Source organism: Mycetomoellerius zeteki, unplaced genomic scaffold, assembly GCF_001594055.1.
Source record: "Mycetomoellerius zeteki isolate Tzet28-1 unplaced genomic scaffold, Tzet1.0 scaffold212, whole genome shotgun sequence".
Classification (NCBI taxonomy): domain Eukaryota; kingdom Metazoa; phylum Arthropoda; class Insecta; order Hymenoptera; family Formicidae; genus Mycetomoellerius; species Mycetomoellerius zeteki.
This window is the reverse complement of record NW_017257086.1, coordinates 455,190-469,138: the sequence shown is the minus strand read 5'-3', so window position 1 is coordinate 469,138 and position 13,949 is coordinate 455,190. Positions and strand designations below refer to the sequence as shown.

Genomic DNA, 13,949 nt, shown 5'->3' with positions numbered 1-13,949 from the left:
AGTAATAATCATAATTATAGTAATATATAATTATAGTTACAAATACCAAACATTTTTCTCTCTGTGTGCGTTCGTCCGTGTATATTAATAGTGTGTATGATTTCCTCGTACGCGTATCACCTTATTCATATGATCCAGCATACTCCTTATCAATCTTTTAATTTCATCTTGCATAATTGTATTCCAGTCTTCAAGAATTTGTCGAAGCACGCGCACACACACACACACACACGCGCGCGCGCGCGCGCGCGCGCACATGCACACGCACGCACATGCACACGCACGCAATGAGGTGTTTCGACCAATCAAACTCCATGCAGTTCATATTGGGAAAAATTACAAGCATAATTTAAGCTAATGACAGCGCTATCTTAAATTTGGAATAACTCAGCGAAAAATGATCGTATCAAGGTCGGTAAAAAAGCATTTTAAAGATAAAATTCTATACTTTCACGTACATGTTGTCCCATTGAGCGACGACACCTGATCACACCATGCACCATCGCAAAGTTGGACCTTTGATTATCAATTTTGCATGTTGTCACTTTGTCATTCGCTATTTTGAAAATAATGGCATAGTACAATTCCCATTCAAATAATCTTAAAGTGGACATTTCAAGTTTCATTTTGCTTTTTTAAACATATTTTTATCTTTATTATTTACCAAGTTATGATCATTTAAAATTTGGTAAATTTTTCCCAAATTTATAGTGTACCGCTTTTTTTGAAACTGAGTGTATGTTTAACAAAAACAGCAGTATTTTATAAAGATGTAACAAAAAAGACAACAGAATGCTGTAAAAATGAATAAAATGAGAAAATAATTTGATTGTATAATAACGACAATAAAGTAGTAGTATATAAAATGCAATAATATAATTGTTATTTCATTAGATTTGAAAACTAAAAAAGGGGATACAATTTATCATGTTTATTCGTTGACAGTAACCGCAAAGCCAACCAAGCTTTTAAGCCGAAAAGCGGCAAGTTAAGTAAGCAAGGATTAGGTTCTGCGACAAGCGGACGTCCTGGAACCTCTACGTAGGGATCGGATTGGCCCCTTTTGCACTGGACCTAAACGTAGTTCGGTAGGTCGCCGTCCTATTTTACTCTCCTAGATGGGACTCATCTGCTGATGCTCTCACGAGGATACCACAACCACGAAGCGTCACTTTGCACTTAAACGCAGGACGAAAGCTCTTTTACCGTCGTGAAGAAAGTGCACGCTCTGCTTTTCGCTAACCGTCCCCTCTTTCCGAATTTGCTCTTACTGCCTGAATAATATTTGTTGGAAAAAATTAATTTAATTCTTTTTATTATTATATATATATATATATACGATGTGAAAAATATAATTAAGATTTGTAGCATATATTGATATATAAATAAATCTAATACTTGCAAAATTATTATATACATATATCTACAATTTCTATCGATTTTGAGACAATAAATAAACGTAATAAGTTTATTTCGCTCTCACATATTTTTCTTTATAAATTTTACTATTCATTTTATTACTTCGAGATATATATATATATAGCATTTAACCGAAAATTAATTAGATTACAATAACGTTTGTTCTCTCGATAGAAATACAAATGTGACACTGCGACAAGTCTGGCTTCGTAAGTCAAACAGAAAGCTGCAATTGATATATGCCGGTGAAACAATGACTGACTGCATTGACGAGAAGCTCGCGTGGTGGGACGACAGCAAGTGTTTACCCAGCTCTCGCGGTGTCTATCGCTATCACGATGACGGTGACGAGGTGTCGATCGAGGTGTTCCAACTGGACGGTAAGGACATTTCGAGGATACCCCGTGACCTCTCTTGGCTGCTGTCGACATCGGAGCTTCGTCACCGATGCGATCGCATGAGAATGCGAGTACGAAGCCAAGCCATGGCCCAATATCGACATAGGTATGACCTAGGATGAGCGATTATACTCTCCCAAGTCGATTGGCTTATAATCTCTCGGCTCACGTAAGCCGGTCGCGGCCGCGCGAAGCTAGGCCATTGTACAAATGTATAAACTATAAATAATTCTTTGTAACAGGAAATACGCAAAATCGACGAACGCGACAGCAAATAATGGAAAGCAAAGTCGAAGTCGGAATCGGATTCGAAGAGAATTATTCATGATACCAGGGACGCAATGGTGCGGTCGCGGTGACCGTGCTACCAAGTATACCAATTTGGGCGGTTTCGGCATGGCTGATGCCTGTTGTCGAAAACACGATACATCTTGTCCTTTTCACGTACCGGCCTTCGAGACGCGTTATGGCGTTTTCAATTGGAGAATTTCCAGTATGATGCATTGCGCTTGTGATGAGCGGTTAGTAATTAATGAAATTATATTTAATAATACGGTCTATAAAGAAATGTTTGTGAGAAAATGGCGATAAATACAAAAAAAGTAAAATTTCGAGGGGGTAACTACTCCAAAAATAGGTGTACACCTGGACTTCGGACTTCAAAACTTCACCGGACTTCACTGGAATTCATCGGATTTCATCGGAATTCATGAATTCATCGGACTTCACCGGAATCCATTGGATTTCATTGGAATTCATGAATTCATCGGACTTTGCTGGACTTTATCGGATTTCACCGGAATTCATCTGACTTCATCGGAATTCATCGCACTTCACGGGGAATTCATCGGACTTCATCGGACTTCGCCGGACTTCATCGGACTTCTGACAGATTGTACACCGGAATTCAAGAGTGGTTACCCCCTCGTAAAATTCTCGATATTCGAGTATAATCGAATGTATAAGATACCTGCACGAGAGTATAATCTTCAGAAAATATTCACTGGATTTATTTAATATGTAATTAAATGCATTTTTTAACGTGCATACATTGTACAATAAAAGTCTTATTCTCTTAAAACACATTCAATACAAATTGTTTGATATCTCTGAAATTAATTAACAAATTTCATAAAATTTATTATCGATGTATGTAACAATTTCATCGCTTCTTACAATTACTTTTATTTGAGATTTTTTTGTATACAGATTTCGCACATGTTTGAAAATGGCTGGGACTACATCGGCGGATTTTATAGGCAAAATCTTTTTCGACGTACTCCAATCAAAGTGCTTTATTCTGAAATCGCAGAAGGTATGCGTGAAACGGTCCTGGTGGGGTAAATGTCAACATCATGAATACCGAAAGCAGGCCTACGTACGAGATAATGTTCCTTACTAAGGGTGTACAGCATAAGAGATCGTCATAAAGAAATAATGAAGTATTCTTCTTCCGAGGATGTCAATAGCAATTCTCAGGGATGTAATATTTTGTCGAATACTTATAATACTTATAATCAAGAAAAACACAAAGAAGTCGATTAGATAAATCATGAAATTATATCACCAAAGATTGACAATAGGTACATCATAATTCACAATGTCTTCGATATGGAAAATCGTTATATTAAATCTATAGCTACTTATACGTTAGACATCCTGAATTATGAATTATCAGAAACAAAGGAATCGTATGCGAATGTACTGTTTTACTAATTTATATCTTATAATCAATTTCCAAATATTAAAAAAAAATCGAATAAATACAATTAGAAAGCTGCCTCTGTTTTTCTAACAAGTATAAAATATTTTACAATATATATCTACTTAATATATTACATACATATTTTATAAGAATAAGAGTTCGATCCTCATATTCGTATACTATTTTCATTTCATAAATGTCATTTCATAAAAATTTATTTAAATTTAAATAAATATTTGTATTAATTTATTTCTTTTTCTCATATTTCTACACTTAAAAACTTAATTGGAGAAAGTCGATCGTTGTAGTAGGTATCGGCAGTCTTTATATATAAAGTTGTGTTAAACACTTGTAGATAGAATTTGTTAACTTTTAAACATTATTAGCAAACTGTAAACAAATTACTAGAATCGTGGAGTTAAGCTTTAGGATAGCTTAGAATTTTTGATGAAAAATTATTATATACATATATGGTATGCATGTATTTATATTAGTTACAAGCTGTGTGTACAAGATAAATTTAGATTTGATCAAGAATAATAATTTCGATTTCTATTCTAATAATATTTATACCAATAATTCCGTTCTGATACGATTCGATGTAATATATTAATTTGTACGAAAGAATTGTAGAATAATTAAGCCAACAAATTTTTCAAAATCATAATATATCCGAGTTTCTCTCGTTACAAATTTAAAATCTCTTCATACTTTTTAAAATCCTTAATATTTAACATTAAATATCTTATTATATTAATTAAAGCTACGAACTTTCTGAATTTTTGTTTAAAAGAGTCAAATTAATTAAGTATAAAATTAAAATGAAATAAATAGTCAAATTTTGTTATTTAATAATTATATTTTTATTCTCTTTTCAATTCAATTTTCGGAAAAGTCCATCACCTTTAGCGATAGAAGTCTGTTAGAAATACTTTAAATCGACAACCTTTTACACGATCAACATATGTTTGTCAAGGGCTATATGTTCCAAAATTGAATGCCTGTACTGAAAATCTATAGTACACGTAACGTAAACTGTCACATTTTCAGTGTTGGCAGTAAATTTGGAACACAGCCATGATAAGTATGATGCAGTATATGGGTGGGATTTTATTTGTGCATTTTTATCGTACGACGAATTTTTCAAGTCTATTGATTGGCTACAAGACAGAGAGATCCGAGGACCTCTCTGTCCTGTACACATTTGTCGTACGACGAAAATGAAATAGCACCCTATGATGTGCTCCGGCCTGCTGGTGCGTTTGCAGCATGCAGTCACGTGGTCGCTTGTTTCTGCGCGCGAAAATGCCACATGTTCTGTGATCTGTCTAGGATTTGCTCCGTTGTCACACTTGTCACAAACATTATTAAGACTTTAATTTGTTTGATATAAAACTTTGTTTAAAATACGCATGATATGATATACATAATATTAAAGAAAAACAGTATTTGCAGCAATTGAAGTTAGCAATAAGGTATTAATTACCTCTAAATGACTGAGTTTGTGCGAGGTTATAATGCATAAAGCGTACGAGACGAGAATGAAACGAGGCAGTATACCTTGTTTATGTACAGAACTGAATCTTGCTCTCACGTTGCACGGTGGCCAGAGTTTCAGGTAATGCTTGAAATATTTGAACATTACTTTAAATTAATGTAGTTATACAATCATTAATTATATGTATAATTTGTAAAATTATATACATATACATTACATATACGTATAATCGTTCTCAACAATTTAGAGGAATATATATTAGTGATTGATTTTAAGTTTGTCTTTTTAAAATTTAATTTTAAAATTCTGAAATTCTAATGACTGTATTTCAGATGGACAGCTTGCGACAATGGATATAGAGGTATCTTTAATGGATACATTTGGACTCTGTCTCAAAATAAAACCCATCTCTCATATACAGTACAAGGACATTTAAAAGATTCTGTAAACTATGATAATATTCTGTCCGAGTATTTTAGATTATCAGTATCATTAAAAGAACATTATAAACAATGGGCAAAAGCAGACACACATTTTCAAAAGTGTTTAGATGAAAATAATGCTGTTCGGATATTAAAGCAAGATGTTGTAGAGAATTTATTCTCGTTTATCTGTAGCTCCAATAATAATATATTAAGGTACATTTTTAAAAAATTGCACAGTAAAAATGAATTTATATTGCTTTTGCTAAATATTTATTTGTTTTAGGATATCAAATATGGTCGAAAAATTATGTTCATTATTTGGTTGTAAAATATATTCGACTGAAGATAGAGAATATTATGATTTTCCAACGATAGAAGCTCTGAAAGAAAAAAATGTAGAAAGTATATTAAAAAGAGAAAAATTCGGTTATCGTGCTGCATATATAGTTAATGCAGCAGAACGTTTATCAGCATTGGGTGGGAAGGATTGGCTTCTAAATCTACAAAGGGAGAATGTTTCTTATCATGCTGCCAGAGAACAACTAATGACTCTGCCAGGAATTGGTCCTAAAGTTGCCGATTGCATATGCTTAATGTCACTAAGCCATTTAGATGCTATACCTGTTGATACTCATATTTTCCAAATAGCACAGGCAAATTATTTACCACACTTAAAAAAACAAAAGACAGTTACACCAAAAATTCATACTGAAGTAAGTAATCATTTACGAGAATTGTGGGGTCCATTAGCTGGATGGGCACAAGCTATTGTATTTTCTACAAAAATCAATACTAAATCTAAATCAATTGAAAAGCAAAAACGCAAAAACAGCGATAATAAAAATTTAGTACAAGCAAAAATACTTAAGATGATATGATCACACATTATATTATCATTTTATTTCCACAAATAATTAAATTATGCAAAACAATTTTATCTAAATTTACACAAAAATCATATTGTATTAATTGATACCTTTTTAACAATAATTTTTTTGCATAATTTATATGCTGTTAAAGTGACAATAACTGTCAATATTAATTTCGATAATGTATTTAAATAAATAAAGAAATAATATTTACTTTTTGGTAAAAAAAAAACTGTCCAAAAGAATTGGATACAATTTTTGTTTTTAATATCCGATGCGCTAGAAAATATTAATAAAAGATTTGAAGATGATTGCTTGAAAATAAGTTAAAAAATTATTTATTTTACATCATTTTACATTCATATAGAAAATATATCATTGTTTTTATTCTAGATATATGTACATGCACTCAGAATAATCTCTAAATTTCTAGATTTTTATCACAGGCTTGTGTATCATTTAATGTTTTTTCTTTTTTATTCCAAATCCTACAAGAGCATAGTCAAAATCATCTAAAATAATGTACTCTGCAGGAAATTCAATGTTATCTTCTTCGTTATCACTATCTGTCAATATAAGTAAAATTATTTATATGTATATTGCTTGTACTTATAGACACGTGGGTCACATCTAAAAAAACAACAGAATCTATTTGAATTACCAATAGGTTTTTGTAGTATGTCAGCAAAGATATTTTGAGTAAGATAACGCAAACCAGGAAATTTTTTAGATAAATATGCCTTCTGCAAAGGCGACAAGACTGTTAGACAAGTGGTTTGCAGAGATACTGATATTGAGCAACTATAAGTTAATTTCATTACACATTGAGCCATTGTAGAGCTTATTAATGGGTAAAGCGTAACGTTATTTAACTTTGTAAAAGCCACACCTACAAAAGAATTAAAATTATACCTCTAAGAAGAATATTTAATTAATGTTTTATTATTTACCTAATGGTTTTCGATTTATAAAAAATTTTAATGTGCCAGTCCAAGTATCAAGATGTATTCCTACTAAGTCATCTTGACCAAAGGTCGTCCCATATTTACATGTCTTACCATCATGTTGTAAATAACCTTTATATGAAAAACCCCAAGATTCTCGATCTCGTCCAAGCAGAGCACAAAAACGTTCACTTGCATTATGAAGCTCTGCATTTGCAGTTCCTACACCAACCATCTAACAAGAGCAATAAATTATTACACATACTAAAGTGATATGTATTGAAAAAATATCTATATCTATATTATCAACATAGGTTCAGCAAGATGTTAAATAAACTTACTACATCAGTGCCGTAGATATGTGTTATCATTAAAATTTCCCAATAATGATGCCTTCCTTTTTCCAATGATTTGTTGCCTTTTACAACAGCTGTACCAGTGCTATACACAGGATGAAAAGTAACATTTAAATTATTGTCTGATAATTTAATTGATGAAGTTGACAATTTTTCATCCCAATTCCATTCATGTTTTGATGAAAAAAAGTCTGAAAGAAAATACGTAATTATTAATTTTAAATCTACTATAATATTGCTTTCTCAAATAAGAGATAGATAATAATTTAAATGAATAAACAATAATGTACCGTTTTCTATCTTTGCATGTTGGTCCTTTGTAATTGAATCCATATTTTGTGAAATTTCGATAATTGCATTTACGTCATCACATATTTTTTAAAGATATTGACTGGTGCAAGTTGTAGTAGTATATCGCCAGATTCATTCGTTCTTCGATTATTTATGCTTATGAAATAACGCGGAAATGTTTCAATATTACAAACGCACTTGCAATTAAATAGGTGTACACCTAGTACTACACCTGTTCGCTGAGTAGTTATAAAGTAGCAATTGAACGTGATTGGTTGGATCCAAAGATCTCGAGATTTTAAGGTTTAAGGACGCATTGATATTCAATAGAACTTCTTTTCTAATTAGGGAATAATTAGAGAATGTCAAGTTGTCTTCATGTTCAGTAGTGTAGCAATTCTATAATTATCTAACAGAATAAAATTAAACATCCTTCCAAATTACATTGAGGACCAATTTCACCAACCACGGTTAGATTAACCGACGGTTAAAGTTAGCAGGGTGACCAACAGACACATATTTTCTCGTAACCTCTTGGCTCTAACCTGAAATTTGTGGGAAGCAATAAACAGTGTATTATACATGTGAAAAAAAGTCAAACAATTCTAAATAATTTATACGTGGTTTGATTTTACGTGGTCTTCGACGTTTTTCTAAATTGTAACCAGCAAATTCGTCAAAAAATATGTAATTTATAATATCATTCATTTTGTATTCTCACTCACTGATGAAATTTCAGATAGACAAAGCTCCGTAAAATTGACAATATATAAGAGGTTACGAGAGAATATGAATGTCTGTTGGCCACCCTGCTAACTTTAACCGTCGGTTAATCTAACCGTGGTTGGTGAAATTGGCCCTGAACCAGAGAGCAACCTGAAAGTGGACACATGTTCGTATTTTAAATGAACCGTTTACTAGTACCTTCTGGGGTGCGTTCCAAAACTCGACTCTATCAACTCCGAGTATCTTTTATCCTTGTTCAACTGTCTTCAATATTTGATAAAGAACAAGGATAAAAGATATTCGGAATTGATAGAGTCGAGTTTTGGAACGCACCCCTGTATGCACAAAGCATGCATATATACTGGATCCAATTTTCGTCGTACGACGCCCTGCAACCAATTAGAAAACAGGATTCCGATGAATTTTGCTTCGTATTATCGGAATCCTGTTTTCTGATTGGATGCAGAGTGTCGTACGACGAAAATCGGATGCAGTTTGAATCCAGCAATTGAGGCTGCGGTCCACTTATGGCCACTGTCACCAAGCTCAGTTAACTTAACTGGCCAGTTAGTCCATCGGAATTGACCAATCGTATTTGTCATTTTGTTTGCTTCAAACAGTTAAGTTAACTGAGCTTGGTGACAGTGGCCCTTAAGCTTTGTGTCCACGATACTAGAAATTGGTCCGAGATCTCGGAGAGGGAAAGAATTAACCAATTACATTGAAACAATTTGGTCACATGATCAATGCGATTGGTCAATTCTTTCTTCATCCGAGATCTCGGACGGATTTCTAGCATCGTGGACACTGGGCTTTAGGCCGGAATTAGGCCAGAATCAGACTACGCATTGAAGATTGAGGTCGAAGATTGAAGATTGAAATTTGACCAATAAGGACAAAGAAATTTAGCTCCTTTCGTTTTGATTGGTCAAATTTGAATTTTTCAATCTTCAATCTCAATCTTCAATGCGTAGTCTGATTCCGGCCTTAACGCTACAAACGCTTCGAAACATTCTTTGATTAGTCAATTCGTAAAATTCTTTGTTCTGATTGGTCGCTCAAATTGACGTTTGTAGCGTCAAATGGACCGCAGCCAGAATTACGTAGCCACGGATATTTCCACGGGTAACATATCCATTTCGATTTTTAATTTTGTTCCATCATACATTAGGGAGTTTTTGCAATACCGTGTATCCAGATACGGTGATCGCTAAAGTCATGGTGTAATAAGACAAGGTGAAACGTTGCGCATAATTGCGATAGCATACTGGAAATAACCAATCAAATTGTGGTCTAAATGCACTTTCCTGCGTATAATAGCAGTAGCATACTAGAACAGCCAATCAAATTTCGGTCCAAATTCATTTTCCTATTGCGTATTCATGGGAACGTTACATCACAGTATATACAGTAGCGCACGCAACTCTCACGATTTCACCGTGGATAAAAATGAACTGCACACGTGCGAGCGAGGTATGTAACCAATCAGGGCACTTATATTCCATCTCGCTTCTTCTCTTTATTGTCGCTGTCTGTCTGCACCGTTGAAATGTCCATATGAGGGATTTAAATAGCCATTTAACGGAAAGTGACAGTTTTGATTAATTATAACTGATTAGTTTTCTCTGTTGAATGCAGCCATTATCAATTAGTTAACGTAATAGGTACGTTTCAGCGGAACACAACAGTTTTGAAACCATTTTTATGATTGTCTGTGTGCTAAGATAGAATCCACCAATCCTCTAGATCTAAAAGTACAATACAATCAGCGCAAAGAAAACTTTCAACATTTGTGAAATAAACGCTAAACGCAGTCATTTTTTTATTCGTTTTTTTAAATTGGAGATTAAGTAATATCGATCAGTTAAAATAAAACGGATTGCTATATTATTATTAGTTCTCTTATTGCGTTTATATTTTGTAACTCTGACTATCATTGCAAATAAAAAAAGGTTAAGTATAAGTACGAATCTTCTTATATTTCCTGAGAAATAAATGTATATCTATCATGTTTCATTTCTATTTTATTTTCTGTTTTAAATATAATGTACATTGTGTAGGTCTGTTATTTTTCGAAGGTTCTGAACTTATTGCATCAGTGTACAGTTGTACACCAGTTCAGAACTTACAGTGGAAAAAGAACAGACCTTATGCAATAAAGTAGAAAAAGAGAAAAGGTTACAACAGAGAGAAGAGGTGAGATGGAATATCAATGCCTTGATTGGTTACATATCTCGCTCGCGCATGTGCACTTCATTTTTATCCACGCTGACATCAAAGGTGCCGACAGAGAGTTGCGCTACTGTATATACTGTGGTTACACCTTGTATTTTTACACCATGGCTAAAGTCACGTTAATGGAAAGTCAAACCAAGTCAAACTGCACTGAGAGTGTATACCATTGTTTTTTCAATTAATTAATCGCTGAAGATGGCTTAAAATAAGTCGAAACGTTCGAATAATTTAATATGTATAAAGAATGTATTGATTTGATATAAATTAAAATTAAATATTAAAATATTAAACGCTGACAATAATTGCAGTGTCACTCTCATTGACCTTTCTTTATTACTAATTTTACATTAACCTTTTGATTTGTGCTTATTAAGAATTATTGATTTATTTTAGGATGAAAATTATTTTTGGAATGCTCTCTTTCTTTTCTAATGATATCTATAAATATATTAGTTATAAAAATGTTGAAAAAACTAGCTATTTACATTGCATATGAATATATGTATATTATTTTATCTAGATATTTAAAACGTTTTTGTTTCCTGTTGTAGATATTTCTTTAAGATGGAACTCAAGTGTACAGTTCAAATGTATGCTTGGGGAAAACTTGGTATGAACAGTATTGTTGCATCTTTAATAAAATCAGCCAATGCTGATTTTGTAGTGGATGAACAGAAAACTTATGCAGAATTATGGATGGGTACTCACGAGAATGGGCCATCATATCTCAAGGATACAGATATTCCCTTGCAGAAATACATTCAGGAAAATACCGTAGCATTAGGCAGCAATGTTGTACAAACGTTTTGCTCCAATTTGCCTTTTCTCTTTAAAGTCTTATCTATAAATAAAGCTTTATCCATTCAAATACATCCGAATAAGGTAATATTTTTCCTGTTATGTAAAAGTGGCATATTAGTTGATTCGTGAGTTTTCAGAAAAAGGCAGAGGAACTGCACAAATTATATCCGGATGTCTACAAAGATCCAAATCACAAACCGGAACTAGCTATAGCTTTGTCTCCTTTTGAAACACTGTGCGGATTCCGTCCAATCGATGAAATAAAAGATTATGTGAATAACATACCAGAATTACTTGCTGTCATAGGAGAAACCAATGTCCGTCGCTTATCTCAAACAGATGATTCTATGATCAGTGATGCTTTGCAACAGAGTTTTCATAGTCTTATGACTTGTGATTCCAATGAAGTGGCACGGCAATTAAGAAGCTTGATAGATAGATTACATAATACAGGTAACAATTTCTGTATATAGGGCAAAACATATAGGTAAATTTAATAAATCATGATACAACCAAATAATATTATGTGAAAAAGGTGTAATAAATTTTGCAATCTTTTTTTAAATAACTTTTTTAATACCATAATTTATCGAATACTATCTTTGCATTCTTCCTCATTGGAAGAATTCTTTGTTAAAAAGCATAATCATATGTAGTTGTTCTTAGACGATTGTTATAGGCAACGAGTAAAAGCCGACCTGTTAGAGCGTTTGCACAATGATTACCCTGGAGATGTAGGCTGTTTTACAATATATCTGTTCAATTATGTGACGATGCTACCAGGTGAAGCAATATACATTGGACCAAACGTACCTCATGCATATCTCTCTGGCGGTAAATTATGGATTTAGAATTTGCATTATAATATGCATTCAAATATAATAAATTAATTTAGCCTTTTATGCAATTTTCAGATTGCATAGAATGTATGGCATGTTCAGATAACGTAATAAGAGCTGGACTCACACCAAAACCAAAAGATATAGAAACTTTAATCCAAGTATTGTCATTTGAATGCAAATCTGTCGAAAAGATTCAACCATCTCGGGAAGATACGTTCACCCAAGTTTTCCGTCCACCAGTTTCAGAGTTTGCAGTTGCCAAAATAACTGTGAGTTTTAATATTAAAGTAAATGATTTTATTGTATTTGATTGCATTGGATGTACATTTATCTTAAATATTTCGCAGTTACCGCCTGGACAACCATCTTATAATTTAAAACCGAGAAACTCGGCTAGCATCCTTTTAATAGTAAATGGTAAAGCAAAAATATCTTCCAAGATTTTTTCTCGCGGCTCCGTTTTGTTTATTCCTGCCAATGATGAAATGGAGATAAAAGTGTTATGTGGTTGCCATCCTATGCTGATGTTCCAAGCATTTTCAAATGTTTAAGTATACAGAATTCAACAAACGTTGGTAATACTTGTGTAGTGTAAAATATGGCTAATCTTTTAAAATAGTCATTATATATTCAAAATTACAAATTTCGATATGTTATATAATCACGATGTTTACTACCTGGAAGAACCTGGAATTTTTAGAGGTCGTTTTCTTGAACTTCTTTTTTGTTTTTGAAAATCAGAATTTTTATGGAATTTTGTTGATACCCTCAGGGAAATTCTAGAATTTTACTTTTAAATTCATTTTTTTCTAAAAAAAAAAAAAAACTGCTTTTTTGATCATTTTTTTCTAAAAAAAACATTGCTTTTTTGATAATTTTTTCTTGATTATGAAAAATTGACAATCGATTAGCAATAATCATGCATATACATCTGTATATATTCATGTACATTTTCATGTCTCGCGAATTTGAAAAAAATTAGTGACAATAGAAGATAATCAGCAGAAGAGAGTAGCTCACTGATATTATATTGTAGTCAGTCTCTTTGTATACTATCTTGTAGGCTCCAGTTGTAGAAAATGACATAAAGTCTCATGGTGAAAATCTCTTCTACTAATTTATAATATATAGTGTTTATATTGCTTGTATTGCAATTTATTTTAAAGTTGCATAAAAAAAATTTTTTTATCTGGAATTTTGAAACTTAGAAAATTCTGGAATTTTCAAGGAATTTTTTTACAAAATTTCAATAAACACTGATAATCATGTCGAGTTTTTTAATTACTAGTGTACGTGATCTTCTCAAAAGTAGGTATGTGAAAAGCATCGTGAGAATCACAATTATTAAATTTATATCATTAGAAACTTTATTTAGTTTATATTTTAAATATTATAATTATTCAAAAATGTTTGTGTTTGTGTGTGTGTATTTTGTATATA

The 13,949-nt window shown here is 32.5% G+C and overlaps 4 protein-coding genes and 1 long non-coding RNA gene across 6 annotated transcripts in view; 2 read left to right on the top strand and 3 right to left on the bottom strand.

The window, feature by feature from the left end:
- The window catches only part of LOC108722691 (uncharacterized), an 8,641-nt gene extending 5,404 nt beyond the window's left edge, over positions 1-3,237 (top strand). The window contains exons 3-5 of the mRNA XM_018447928.1: positions 1,594-1,923; positions 2,060-2,338; positions 3,027-3,237. Coding sequence (XP_018303430.1) covers positions 1,594-1,923; positions 2,060-2,338; positions 3,027-3,219 — 802 coding nt within the window. The 3' untranslated portion in view covers positions 3,220-3,237. The remainder of the gene's footprint in view (positions 1-1,593; positions 1,924-2,059; positions 2,339-3,026) is intronic.
- Positions 3,048-4,496, bottom strand: LOC108722693 (uncharacterized). Its single transcript, XR_001936616.1, has 3 exons — positions 4,426-4,496; positions 3,200-3,318; positions 3,048-3,117 (listed from the first exon to the last, which is right to left on the bottom strand). It is a non-coding gene; the product is annotated as an uncharacterized lncRNA (long non-coding RNA).
- A 131-nt stretch (positions 4,497-4,627) lies between these two features.
- On the top strand, positions 4,628-13,244 carry LOC108722690 (mannose phosphate isomerase). Of its 2 annotated transcripts, XM_018447927.1 has the most exons (7): positions 4,628-5,140; positions 5,353-5,658; positions 11,418-11,748; positions 11,805-12,120; positions 12,334-12,501; positions 12,582-12,778; positions 12,857-13,244. In XM_018447927.1, exons 1-7 carry the CDS (start codon positions 5,040-5,042, stop codon positions 13,058-13,060), a joined length of 1,623 nt encoding a protein of 540 aa, XP_018303429.1. In that variant the 5' UTR covers positions 4,628-5,039; the 3' UTR covers positions 13,061-13,244. The 2 variants fall into 2 exon arrangements, with proteins under 2 accessions (XP_018303429.1, XP_018303427.1); XM_018447925.1 differs by lacking the exons at positions 4,628-5,140; positions 5,353-5,658 and adding an exon at positions 9,733-9,756 and having other exon boundaries at positions 12,857-13,243.
- On the bottom strand, positions 6,725-8,114 carry LOC108722692 (SPRY domain-containing SOCS box protein 3). Its single transcript, XM_018447929.1, has 5 exons — positions 7,905-8,114; positions 7,600-7,805; positions 7,265-7,493; positions 6,976-7,203; positions 6,725-6,880 (listed from the first exon to the last, which is right to left on the bottom strand). Exons 1-5 carry the CDS (start codon positions 7,945-7,947, stop codon positions 6,774-6,776), a joined length of 813 nt encoding a protein of 270 aa, XP_018303431.1. The 5' UTR covers positions 7,948-8,114; the 3' UTR covers positions 6,725-6,773.
- Positions 13,245-13,694: 450 nt separating the features above from the next.
- TfIIFbeta (transcription factor TFIIFbeta) overlaps positions 13,695-13,949 on the bottom strand; it is a 1,941-nt gene continuing 1,686 nt past the window's right edge. Inside the window, exon 7 of the mRNA XM_018447818.1 lies at positions 13,695-13,723. Coding sequence (XP_018303320.1) covers positions 13,695-13,723 — 29 coding nt within the window. The remainder of the gene's footprint in view (positions 13,724-13,949) is intronic.

Bases quoted from the DNA above. Each gene is read 5' to 3' on its own strand.
- LOC108722692 (XM_018447929.1), bottom strand. From the start codon at position 7,947: ATGGATTCAATTACAAAGGACCAACATGCAAAGATAGAAAACG. The intron at 7,806-7,904 runs GTACATTATTGT...ATTTTCTTTCAG, and splicing joins ACATGCAAAGATAGAAAACG to ACTTTTTTTCATCAAAACAT. The intron at 7,494-7,599 runs GTAAGTTTATTT...TGCTCTTGTTAG, and splicing joins ATATCTACGGCACTGATGTA to ATGGTTGGTGTAGGAACTGC.
- LOC108722690 (XM_018447927.1), top strand. From the start codon at position 5,040: ATGCATAAAGCGTACGAGACGAGAATGAAACGAGGCAGTATACCTTGT. The intron at 5,659-11,417 runs GTACATTTTTAA...TTCCTGTTGTAG, and splicing joins TCCAATAATAATATATTAAG to ATATTTCTTTAAGATGGAAC. The intron at 12,779-12,856 runs GTGAGTTTTAAT...AATATTTCGCAG, and splicing joins TTGCAGTTGCCAAAATAACT to TTACCGCCTGGACAACCATC.